General features: G+C 39.6%; 1 protein-coding gene across 1 annotated transcript in view; it reads left to right on the forward strand.

Annotated features, from left to right (window-relative positions):
- The window catches only part of LOC126482268 (eukaryotic translation initiation factor 2-alpha kinase-like), a 191,284-nt gene that overhangs the window by 71,451 nt on the left and 106,263 nt on the right, over positions 1-13,570 (forward strand). Inside the window, exon 7 of the mRNA XM_050106249.1 lies at positions 447-558. Within this exon, the coding sequence (XP_049962206.1) occupies positions 447-558 (112 nt within the window). The remainder of the gene's footprint in view (positions 1-446; positions 559-13,570) is intronic.

The following is a 13,570-nucleotide window of genomic DNA, read 5'->3' on the forward strand; positions in this document are numbered from 1 at the left end:
GGATTGTGTGACTTGTTTTCGTACAACAGTGCAAATACTTATTTGTGAATTATTCTCTCCTCTTGTGGCAACAAGCATGAGTAGTTATTCACGTTTATAAACTTAGAGGAAAATTCAGTTATTTAACACAATGGTAATGTATTTTGTTTGTATTTAACATTTACCTTTCTTACATTAATATTTATTGCTACTGATGTGGGGTGTCAACAGAAGCGAATCAATACACCAGATATCTGCTCTCATAAATTAGAATACCTGTAATGGATTAACACTTATGTTCTTACATTCCTTTAATATGATGTCTCGAGATTTTTAATGTGTTTCTGTTGAATCACTAAATGTTGCATACAGAAAAAAATGGGGCACATATTTTTAATGCATTTCTTGTTTATTTTCCCTGGTTCGTATTTAGCGATTTTGATGGATATAAAGTATTTAATTTGCAGCTTTATGTGCAGGAGAGTGTGACAGTCCAAAAGAAATACAGTGAGATTGGAAATTTCATTGCTGAGGACTCAGACTATCCCCGTATCCCATGGAATCCTATACCAGCCACTGGTATGTCTGCATTGAATTTTGTTACAGTGGAAATGAAAAATAAATTAGACTTATTTAAGATTTAAATGACTATGAAGCATCATATTAAATCAACTTTTCAGAATTTATCAAATGGCTCATAAATTTTATAAACTGAAGAATACAATAAAAAATTATATATCTTTACTAGAATTGTAATTGATATGTTTTCTCTCTTTGTCGTCTGTGAGAAGCACTTGGCACACATAAAGGTGTGTCCAAACTACACAAAGATTGTAATTGACTGGACCATTGCAAGGCAGGATGTATGTAAATCTGATTATGAGTGGCCTTAGCCACGTGAATGTGGAGGCTATTAAGTTTTCTGTACTGTTTATGCAAGGGACGTTGGATAGTTTTTGAGCATCTGAGTGCCATACATAATAAGTTTCTGAGTGAACTGGAGTTTCGAAAGTTGGTGCTGGGGGAAGTAAAGCCGTGAGGGTAGTTCATAAGTCATGACTGGATAGCTTAGACAGTGGAGCATTTACAAGTGAAAGGCAAAGGTTCCCAGTCCAGCAGACAGTTCTGATCTGCCGTAGGAAGTTTCAAATCAGTGCAGCATAGTAAAAATTCATTCTGGGAAAAATGGAATGAAAGTTGTAGTGCTTTGCTTTCCTGTGTTGTGCACTATAACATACCATTAATACAAGATACATAGTCATGAAGCTATTAGACATTCTTTGGAGTGTACAGCTTGCTTCAAGCAGTGGCTGAGTTACACACGGTACTTTGAAGTCTCAAGAGAATTGAAAGTTTATTGGACAGGAAAGTAAACTGGGGGAGGAAAAAAAATACTTTCTTTTGATTAGTTTATTGTCTATCAGCATGTGACAATAGGAATCTCTCACAAAAATAGATGAAAAATAAACAATCATTAAGAAAATTATGACTAGAATCAAACAATGATTCAAACTTACACACACACTCATAAAATAGCAGGAATAGAATGCATTCATTTCATATAGGCCATCTTTGGACCACGTTATTTGAACTTTCTTGCTTTACATGTTCTGATGTTTGCCCAGTGCTCCTGCATTCATTCTCAGTGTTGATCCTTCCTCTCCTGGGTCCAAGCATTTCCTGTTTATAGTTTTGGCTTTTCTTGGAAACCCTGCCACGTCATAAGTTTCTCCTTGAGTGAGACACACTCCAAGAAGTTGCCATGGTTGATCCCCACTTCTTTGAGATCTTTCTCCACCTGTGAGCCAGGCCCATTTTGTTTACTTCTCCTGCAAGTAGGTGATCAAACAATTGGTGAGTCATCCAGGGCTCATTCAGGTCATAAGTCCATAAAACATAATCCTTCTCTTCCAGATGGTATCGGTTATCTTCTCTATGTGGGAATACAGTTCATGATTATAGCGTCTTCTATATTCCCCATTGTCTTTGATGGGACCTAAGATCTTTCTCAAAATCTTCTTTTCCTTGGCCTCAAGTTTTTCGATTAGGCCTTCTTTGTTCATTACTAGGCATTCAGAAGTGTAAAACACCTCCGGACAGATAACACTGCAGTAATGCCTTAATTTTGCATTGAACGATACTGATATTTTGTTGTAGATGTTTTTGGTTAAATGGAATGCCATGCATAATATTAAGGCTTCTTTGCCTGATAAGGTGTCTGTTATCCATTCTCCGAGATATTTAAACTTTTCAACTCGCTTAATTTTGCCGATGTAATTTATCTGACAGCCAGATTCATTGAGACAGGCAGTGGTATGAATGAATGATCTAAAAGTGTAAATGTGTCAGTAGAGAGCAAGCAGAGTTTGAGACATCAAAAACAGAAGAAAACGTGCAAAAAGTGCCAAAAATTGTTTGTTCAAACAGGTGAGAAACTATTCGAGAGCTTAAAGAAAAACTTCCCATCTTGTACGGGTCCTTGCAAAGCATTTTAACTGATAATTTGGAAATTAGATGACTGGGTTCAAAATGTGTTCCGAGACTTCTGAGTAATGAATAGAAGGAAAATATTGTGTCAGTTTGCATGGAGTTGAAGGATTGTCTTCATCAGATCTAGACTTAATGAGGAAAATTGTAACTGGAGATGGAACATGGTTCTATGGCTATGACCCTGAGACAAAAATTCAGTGTTTCCAATGTAACCTTAAAAAGACATGTCAGTCAAAATTGATCATCAAAGTCACACTCGTTTTTTCCATTATTGAGAACATAGTGTGATTAGAGTTCTTTCCAATGAGAAGAACTGTAAACAGTGAATTTTATGAGGTTGTACTGCAATGTTTGTGAAATGATGTATTAAGAAAGAGACCAGAAAATGGACCAATGGCTTCCTTCTTCATCACAAGATGCCATGTCATAACTCACTTTTGATTTTCGAGGTTTTGGCTGGAAAAAGTGTTCTTGTCTGTCCACATCAAACGTAACAGGTTTAGCACATTGAAAATTCTTGCTCGTCCTAAAAATTACAATCGTGTTTGAAGGTAAACATTTTGATACCATTACTGACACTGAGGGGCCATGACAGAGCAACTGAATGCAGTTCCAGAAGAACCCTTCCAGAAGTGCTTCCAGTCATGGGTTCAACTCTGGCATAAGTGCATTGCTAACCAAGGACATACTTTGAATGAAATTAAATCAAATTATATGTAAGCTTATTACTTTGTTTCTAATATGATTATTCACTGTGATTTTTGATCACACCTTGTATTCTTGCAACACATGTTCCTGTTGGCTGGACATATTATCCATTTGCAGCCTTTAGCATAATAGTCTTCGAAACACAGACCTCATTATTTTTCAGCTGGCAATGGTCAGTCTCCAGTACTACAGAAAATGACACTTCAGAATCAACTGGTGTCTGGATAGATTAGTTACCTTTATAGGTGGCTCTCACATTTATGGATTCTTGTGTTGTTTAATTGCTCTGATTTTGACAGCTGAGCAGTTAGGTGGAACCCCCAAGTTGTGATGGTTTGCCTTCTTTGTTTCTTAGTTTGTTGTCCTCAGTGTCAACATACTGGCTGGGCTGAAAAAAATAACAGGTGGAAGTGCAGTACTGTCTACTGTAAATGATGTAGAAATATATGCACAGTTGCGTTTCAGTCTTTTACTTTCACTGTTCACCCCCCACCCCCCACCCCACCCCCACCGATAATGTACAGTTACATATGGCCAGTGCACCATCGTTTAAACTTTCTATAATCCTCATTAATAGTTTGCAAGCGAACATCCACATACAGCTACAATAGTTTCCTGTTGATCATCTACGAACAGTAAAAGCCTAACCACATGGTTCGCATTTCTTGAAGAATAAAAAGGTACTTATGGAGCACACACTGTCATTGTTTTAACAGATGACCTAATTCTGTAACACTTATTTCACTGTTAATTTGAAGCATTGTTGTTACTCTAACCAACACAGGTTTCTCGTCTGAAACTCGGCTGTGGACTGACTGTGTTGGGACCAAAAATCAGGTCCTTATATATCCTCACAATAATAGGTGCTGAAACTCCACATTGTTTGAAGTTAAATTTACAGAAATTACAATTTAAACTCATTCTATTAACTGAATACATAGAAAAATTGGTTCTTTTTAACAGTTTCTCCTACTGCTAGGGTTAAGCCAAATTATTTGTTTACATCATGAAATAGTAACGACTTGTAAGTGCCATAATGCCGACAGTGAAGTCAAGAAGCTCTCAAATGTCACTGAAAATCTGTATCTGATGTATAGCCTTCTTTCTTAATTCTTAATTGCACTGTTCATCCCTGTTCCTCTTAATCTATCTTTACTCCTCACTCCATTCTTATGCAAACAATACTTTTGACAGAACTTTTAATTACTTTGGAATTAATTAAGGGCTGGCTTTGCTAACATGTTTTCAAATACAGCCAAATAGATACTTTAAGATTACTAGTATTTTGTCTTCCAAATGTTTACAATTATTACAGAATTTATATTTGTTTATAAGTCACCAATAAAATTTCAGTTAAGAAACAGTTACTGATTTCACACTATAATGAAAGATACTAACTCTGAGGGTTGAATGAAAAGTAATGCCTGCACCTTTGTTAATTGGGTTTGGATGGGAATATTTTAATAACTCAAATGCAGAAATAATCCTTAGAATGTGATATTTAATTACCAGTATTCACTTTTCCACATAATCACCAGCCAATTGGATAGATTTCTGCCAACAAGTTTTCTGAAGCCGTCACGGAAGAAGTCGACACTCTGTTTCTGCAACCAGTCTCACATTTCTCTCAACATGTTCATCAGAAGCATAATGATGTCTCCACAGGTAGTCTTTTATTATCGGGATCAAATGGAAGTCAGAGGGTGCTAAATCTGGACTATGGATTATGTCTTACAGTGGTGAGATTGTCTCTGAAGTTCTTCTGAGGTGGCACATGAAGTGTGTGGTTTGGCATTGTCATGCTGCAGGAAAACATTTCCCTTTTCCTTTCAGACCCTTGTTAGCCGTCATTTCAGAGTTCGCAGCATTGTGATGTATCATCCTGAATTAATCTGTCAGCATTTTGCTTGTGAAACTCGGTGGTTGCTGTCACAGGACGTCCAACTCTTGTTTGTCACTCAGGTCAGATGTTCCTGCCTCAACATCTTTTAACTTACTCGCCCAACAACGCACAGTACTCACATCAACACAATCACCATAAACTGCTTTCGTTCTCTGATGAATCTCCTGTGGGGTGACACCTTCTGCTGTCAAGAATTCAGTGACTGCACGTTGCTTAAATCGCTTTGACTGACTGTCTGTGCAGTGTTCCATACTTTACACTGTAACAACACAACCATTCAAGGCTAAGGCTTCCTGCCAACTGGAGCTGTAGAGAAGGGGCTACAGAGCAAGCCAGTACCTGCTGTGTACCAATGCTGCCAACTGTTGAAGAGTTACAAAGGTGGAGGCATTACTTTCCAGTCAACCCTCATAGTAATAGTCAAAATAAATTAGAAAGTCAATTACAGACATAAAACTATGCAAAACATTAGATCTAGTGGTATATTCTGTAAAACTGAGGGCCAAACTTTTTCCTTTATGAAAATGCAGGTAATGGTAATTAGTTAAAATTGAAAAAATGAATTTAAAGGAGGCAGATGCCAAAACAAGAGGGGAAGCAAAAGTATCCCTGTTTGCTTCGTCACAAAGTGCCGATGGGCTTTGTCATGCAGGTGGGGTGTAGTGATCTACAGCTGGCTGGCATGTCTAAAATTGCTCTGTTGCTTCTCTCTTTCCAGTAAGGTACGACTTTCCCAGGGTGTGTTGTCCTCCATTCAGTAGAAGCTGTTCTTCTGTATGGCAGTTGAGTTGATAAGGGAGCACATGGTATCTGGTGTTATCAAGAAACGTTGCTGGCAGTTGTGGTATAAGTCTGGGGTTTCCTACTCCATTCCTCAAATGTAGTCTGCGTGGTGGATGTAGGTACAAAAGATCATGATCTCTTCTTCAGTTAATAATGCTTCTTCCTTGTGGCTGATTTGCCTTTCAGTACTGTTATTCTGGCTGTTTCAGTTCTTCTTCTTCTTCTTCCTCCGACATTAAAATCTTTGTCGGGCCATGGGTAGCCCCTTCATGGATTGCATTTTCTTCTTCTCGTCCTCCCTGAACCTGTTATCATTTCCCTTCTTCTCCCTCAGTATTCTGAAGTCTTCGGTATCCTTGTGTCTGCTTCACTGATGGCCTTTCTCTGTCACTGATCTTCACCAGTTTGGTCGATGTGTACCTGTGTCTCCCATTTTCATTTCTTTTCACCTGGATCCTCAATTCCGATGAAAAGCTCACTTGTTTCCAGTATAGAGGCAGTATTGAGGTACTCTGACATACTTCTAATCAAATAACATTCAACTCATATTACTACATCAGTTACTGGCTGCCTTGGAAAAAATTCGAGGTTTGCTGACTATCTGCAGCCATACCTGGAACTGTTGTTATCGCACTATTCTCCATTGTCCCCACTGATATGTGCACACATTGTCAATCCTCAAGTCTGTGCCCAATGGGTGGCTACTGGTTTTTAAAAATTTTCATAATTTTACCGTATAGTTTCACTTAATTTTTTTTATTTTATTCTCTATTATGGAGGTAGCACTTCACGTTAATCTTCTACTTTTCTCTAAGGATCTATGGATGTTGCTCTTATGCTCAGAGCATCCTCTTGATCTTAAAGTCTGAAAGTTGAGGAGTTGTTTTTAGATATTCACTGAAAAATCAAATTAATTGTAGTCAATGCTAACGACTTGTAAGTGCCATCATGCTGACAGTGAAGTCAAAAAGCTCTCAAATGTCACTGAAAATCTGTATCTGATGTATATCCCTCTTTCTTAATTCTTCATTGCACTATTCATATCTGTTCCTTTTAATCTATCTTCTCACTCTTATCTCTGAACTGAAGGTGGCACAGTGCTTACCAGTGACCATCTCTGCTCTAGTATCTCTGACACTTCTCCCTTTATCTTTGTCTATCCTCATCCCAGTATCTGCTTGACCTGCCCTGTCTTTTAACCTTCTCCAACAGATCCCTTTCATCTTTTCGATGAAGAAAAAGTTCTGAAAGCCAGGAAGTACATCCCATTTATGTGCGTGTATCGGTGGTATTATACATTTTTCACATCATGTAGGTAAGTACTGCCCAATGTGATTTTGTAGTATAAGCACTAGTCTCTGTCCATTACTTCTAGAAGGCATTATTGACAAGAGAAAAATTAGCTGACACAATTATATTTTATTGATGTTGCCATGAGCTGTGCTTCATCACGAGTGACATGGTGATTAGCATCACTGGCTGGTGTACAGTGTGTCATCAGTTCAAAGTTGACCAGCCCCATCCGCAGCTCGTGGTCTAGTGGCTAGTGTTGCTGCCTCTGGATCACAGGGTCCTGGGTTCGATTCCCAGCTAGGTTGGGGATTTTCTCTGCCCCCGTGGACTGGGTGATAATGTTGTCGTCGTCGTCGTCGTCATCATCATCATCATCATCATCATCATCATCATCATCGTCGTTGTCGTCGTCATTTGTGACAGTGGCTAGATTGGACTGTGTAAAAGTTGAGACTTCGTACGGGCGCTGATGACCATGCATTCGAGTGCCCTACAAGCCATACATCATCTTCATCTGATCACCTCCAATATTTCTCATTTAGTATTTATCAGTTATGGAAGGGTCTCAAAATTTCTTATGTTTGTGTATTCTGGAAGATTTGACATTTTTGTAAATAGCTGCACTGTCCATCAAGGAGTTGAGTTCTGTTATGGCGATCATTGGCTTTTGTGATAAATGTGTGTTCAGTGCTAAGTGTTGTAGTTCATTGGCAAACCTGCTTTCAGATTTGGACTTAATTGTGGTTTTGACATAACATTGTTTGTTGGAGATGCAGTCTACTTCAAAGTATTAATATCACTGTGGCTCCAATTAGGTAACATAAAAACTGTTGCCTTCACAGCCAGCAACTGGAACATAAGTGGTGCAGTGTTCCCACACTGTGTATATTCATTCGGGAGACCAGTTGATTCAAAAACAGCTATAAGTCAGTTGCACACCAATCATCCATCAGTGTTTTCCAGATGCTGTTCAGGACATGACAAAATGGTTGAAAGAATTTGACTGAGTTGCCAAATACAACAGGTAGTATGACATGATGTAAGTGGCAGATACATACTTTACTTAGATGGTACAGTCCAGCAGTGGTTAAAAAACAGTGAACCTCAGTAACTAGGACAAATTCCAGGTTGAACTGAAGAAAATGGGTGGCAGCAATTAGCAGCAAGTGCACGTAACAGAGCAACAATTGAAGAACAGGGCTCAGTGTCGTGGGGAAGCAACACAGCTCTACATAAAGAATGTTTTAGCCCTAGGCCACATTGTGAATCTGAATATGAGATAAGCTCACAAAGCCTCACACTTGATGAAAGCAGTCATAGACGACATGTACTGAGCTCGATGTCTCAGCAACTGAGGAATTCATCATGTGGTACCAGCACATCAAGATAATGCAACAGAAAGAGTCGGATGAAAGACTCCCAAATGTGGTCTCTCAGGCAGTTGTGGGAGACCACAGTGACCTCCTCTCTCTCTCAGTAAGAGAAGAGATACAACACTTTATGTCAGCCAGTATTGTCAGACTCGGTAAGCAAAAGGCAGCAATCAAAAATGTTATGGCAGGAGGTAAAAGAGAATGTTCAAGATGAGGTGTATCAATCTTCAGTACCAATTTCCACCACCAGTTGATTGTGCCAGGAAGAATTTTCAAGCCAACTTGGACAGTTGCCACAACTGTCAAAGGACAGTGCAACATCCGACCAATACAGATACAACCAACACCTCTGCCAGTTGTAATGCCCCACAGGACAACAGACATTTGGAGATAGACAACATAACTGTGTGTTTCCACTGTGGATACCTTGGACAAAATGTACACAACCGTGGTGAAGAAAGATGTGTTGGCGACAACTGCCATGCTGCCGACATCAACCATCCCAACAATCCTGTTCACAGGTCAACTGCAGATGATGACAATCCACCTGTGGATTGCCTGAATGAGGTCACTCCCCAACATGCTGTAGTCATTCCCTGTCACCATATAGAGGTACCAGCTGCTTTATAACACACACTCTTTTCCTTCAAAAAATTGCCTCTAAAATTCAGGTGCTTCTTATACTCAAAATTGATATAAAAATGTACAATGTTTGATTTAAAATTCCTGCCAGTCTTAAAATGGTCATATATTTGATGCTGCAGGAAACCTGTCTGTATCTGGCAACATTGGATTCAACGGGCAGCAGCAGTGCACCAATGCAATGAATACGAGTTGTGGGGATTCACAATCTTGCTAACGTTGTCTCCCTTCTGGCCCATCATCACAAACCCAGAACACTGTCTAGCCTATGATGTGTCATTGCAGCCTACAGTGCCAGTGAAAGTGAATTGAAAGTGATTTTTGTTATCGATAACAGTACAATAATTTTTTAGGTAGTTTAGTAATGGAAAAAATAAAAGGTATGCATTTGACATGGGCTATAAATTGAAAGTAATAGCATATGCAGAAGAAAATTGAAACAGCAGCTGAGTGGGATTTCATCTCTCCGCCAACAGATAAAAACCATTCGTGATTAGCAGGCTAGTATAGAGGAACTGAAAAAAATGAGGAAGACTAATTAGTTCCAATTGAGGACTGAATGCAAATTGGCCAAAACTAGAACATTCAGTGACACCATCGTAATGACTTTGGAATTAATGCAAAAGTGATTCAAATACACACTTTTAAGCTAGCACTACAGCTGAACCTAACTGACTTTACGAGTGGAGTTGGTTGGTGCTACAGGTTTATGAAGTGTCATGGATTAGCATGCAAACCAAAACCAAAATATCTTAGAAAATGCCTTGAGAGTATGAAGAGAAAATGTTATCTTTCCATCACTTCATTATTCAGAAAGAAAACTAGTTTGACATTTGGTGTGGTGAGTAACAGAACTATTGCCATGCAAGAAACAAGTGGACATGACAAAAATGCACTACACTGTTGTCCTTTGATGTTGTGCTGATGGTACTAAACTTAATTCAAAGATCATTTTCAAGTGCAAAACAATGCCAAAGCCTTCTGAAATACTGCCAGGTGTTGTTCACATAAATGACAAGGTTTGAATGGACGAGGCTGGTATGAAATTATAGATCAACAAAGTGTGGGAGAGAAGGAAAGGTGCTTTGTTGAAGAAGAGTTCTCTTCTTGTGCTAGATCAGTTTAGTACTCATTTGAAAAATTCTATGAATGAGAAGTTGAGACGGGGAAATACAGAACTTGTTACTATTTTTGGAGGACTTACTTCAAAATTGCAACCTCTTGATGTCTCAATAAGTAAACCAATTAAAGTGTATATGAGAGAAGATTGGAACAAATGATGGTGAATGAAACCCAACACAAATTCATGCTGAAGGGAGCTTTGAAACACACTCAATCAAAAAAGTGTGTCTGTGGATAAAACATTTGTGGCCTAGAGTAAGAGCAGACAATATACCAAATCTTCCAAGAAGTGCCAAATAAGTAACACCATCTTATTTATTAAGAGGAGGAGGAGGAGGAGGAGGAAGAAGAAGAAGAAGAAGAAGAAGAAGAAGAAGAAAGTTCAGGTACCGAGCGAGATGGCGCAATAGGCAGTACACTGGACTCGCATTCGAAGGACGACAGTTCAAACCTGTGGCTGACCATCAAGATATAGGTTTTCCGTGATTTCCCTAAATCGCTTCAGGTAAATACCAGGATGGTTCCTGTGAAAGGGCACACCCGACTTCCTTCTCCATCCCTCCATAACCCGATGGGACCGATGACCTCGCTGTTTGGTCCCCTTCCCAAATCAATTAACCAAACAATCAAGAAAGTTCAGATGACAATTTTCAGGAATTTTAAGGGTCAGTTAGATTTTATAAACTAAGAACTTTTTTAGTGTGCCTTTGCAGTCCAATAATAAAAATGGTAAAAATAATAATTAAAAAAAATTAAGAGTTAAGGTGCATCTTATAGTCTGCAGTGCCTTATAATCCGGTAAACACCGTAAGTGCCAATATTTATGAAAAGGATAGTTGCTACTCACCATATAGCGGAGATGCTGAGTTGCAGGTGGGCCCAACCAAGTGATCATCAAACAAAGCTTTTGACCAAACAGGCCTTTATCAGAATCAGACCCCCCCCCCCCCCCCCCCCACACACACACACACACACACACACACGACTACTCTCAAACACATGACCACAGTCTCTGGCCGCCAAGGCCAGACTCAACTAAGCGAGTTCACAATCTATGGAGGTGAGGCTTCTGCAGTTGACAGTCCTGTTTGGATAGCAGTCATCAAGATGGTGGGAAATCTCATTGATGTCGTCATCAACAGCTAACCTGTTCGGGCACTAGTCAATTCGGGGGCTTCCTTTTCTGTAATTTCAAATACTTATCACCACCAACTAAAGAAGACTATGTTCCATGATATGCAAGTTGTATGCTGAAGATTGCAAATGAGAAACACACCTAACCAGTAGGAACATGAATTACAAGAATAACTATCAATGACAAAACACAGTCCTTTAAATTTGTCATTTTATCAGAATATAGTCATAATGTTAGTGTCGGATGGGACTTCTTCCAGGCATCACAAGCAGTCCTAGACTGTGGAAAAACGGAGATCCAGATTGACGAAGCTGTTATAACTAGCACATGTAAGATTGCTCTGGGTGGTTGTTTGCCATTGAAGATGTTGTTATCCCACCATCATCAATGAGATGAGTTCCCATTGATCAGTCTAGATGCTAAGCTAAACAGTGAAATTTTTGTCGGTTGCAGAAAAATACTCGGGCTCGTAACAGAAATCTACTGTACATGCCAGTGATGATCATAAGCATTGTATGTGACCAAGAAGAACTTTGGATCACTAATTTTCATGAGCAGCAGCAGCAGCTCATCCCTAAATTCAAGAATGACAGCTTAATGCCACTGACGAAGACTCGTGCTGTTATCACAACAGACAGTATAGGGGAGGACGGTTCTATCGAACTGCCAATAGGATCTGGCATGACCAAGGAACAATATTGGCAAATGTTAGCTATTCTGTGCTAACTTTCGGATCCAAAGTGGAGAAAAGTGAGGCCAAACAACCTGGGGTAAAACACCATATTGACACCAGGGATCGTTCACCAGGCTAGCTGGCACTCGTATAGGATGTAACTCGTCGAATGCCATATAACGTTGGAGTAAGTGAAGATGCTGCAAGATGACATCATTGAACCTTTAGAGTGTCTTTGGACCTCGTCAATCACCCTAATGAAGGAGGAGGATGGTACATAGTGTTCCTGCATCATCTACTGATGACTGAAAAGATTCATGAAAAAAGATGCCTACCCACTGCTGAGCATTGATGACATGCAAGACTGCTATGAGGAGTATGTAATGCACCAGCCACCTTTGATCATATGATGTACAACCTTCTCAGACAACTTAAGTGGAGGAACTGTTCTGAATGTCATTGTGTGTGGTTTTTTTTCTTTTTTTTTTTTGAGGACATTTGAAGAACATCAAAGCCACCCAACAACCATGTTGAAATGTATTCAGACTACAGGCCTCTGCTTGAATCCGAAAAGGTGCCTCTTCACTATCTAAGAAATAAAAATCTTGCGACATCTAGAGAATGGTGATGGAATGTATCCCAGTCCAGAGAAAATAGGAGCAGTCACAAATTTTCTGATTTCTTGGCGCATTTGTGAGGTGCGAAGTTTTCTCAGAATGTGCTCATACTACTTGAAAATCACTGATGTGATAGACCACCATTCTCTATGCTGGGTGACTAGCATGAAGGATCCATCGGGTTGACTGACAAGACGGGCATTGAGGCTTGAGGAATACACCACAGTGGTACACAAAAATGGACACAAACACAAGGACACTGACTGCCTTTCAAGGAATCCTGTGTTGGAACAAAGCAGTGTGGAAGAAATTACAGTCATTGCCGCATTACGTGACACTGCTAGTGAAGAGAGGAAACATTCCGCATCGCTGAGAACCATAGAAGGCTTCAAGAATGAAGAACTGACCAAAGGAGAATTCCAACAAATAAATAGAACATTATGTAAGAAGAACTATGATCGATGGTGTGGAAGTGGTTGCTAGTCATCCCTGATCATCTACAGTCTCCTGTACTGAAGTTTTTGTAGGATGCTCCAACATCTGGTCTCATGGGACTCATATCGACACTGGATAGAATCAGACATGGGTATCACTGACCAGGTCTCAACCAACTCATTAGACACTATGTGACTCACTGTAAGGAATGACAGCAACGGAAGCACAAGCCAAATTTACCACTGAGGAATCTGATATCAATTCCGCATGCTGCAGCACCACTGCATCAAACTGGAATTGACCTCTTGGGGAGGTCCCTGAATTGTCAAATGGGAATCAATGGATAATAGTCTGCACTTACTGCCTCAACTGCTGTGCTGTCACTAAATATGTGCAGACTGTCAAAAGACTGGAAAT

The sequence above is a fragment of the Schistocerca serialis genome, chromosome 5 (assembly GCF_023864345.2).
Source record: "Schistocerca serialis cubense isolate TAMUIC-IGC-003099 chromosome 5, iqSchSeri2.2, whole genome shotgun sequence".
In the NCBI taxonomy this organism is placed as follows: Eukaryota; Metazoa; Arthropoda; class Insecta; order Orthoptera; family Acrididae; genus Schistocerca; species Schistocerca serialis.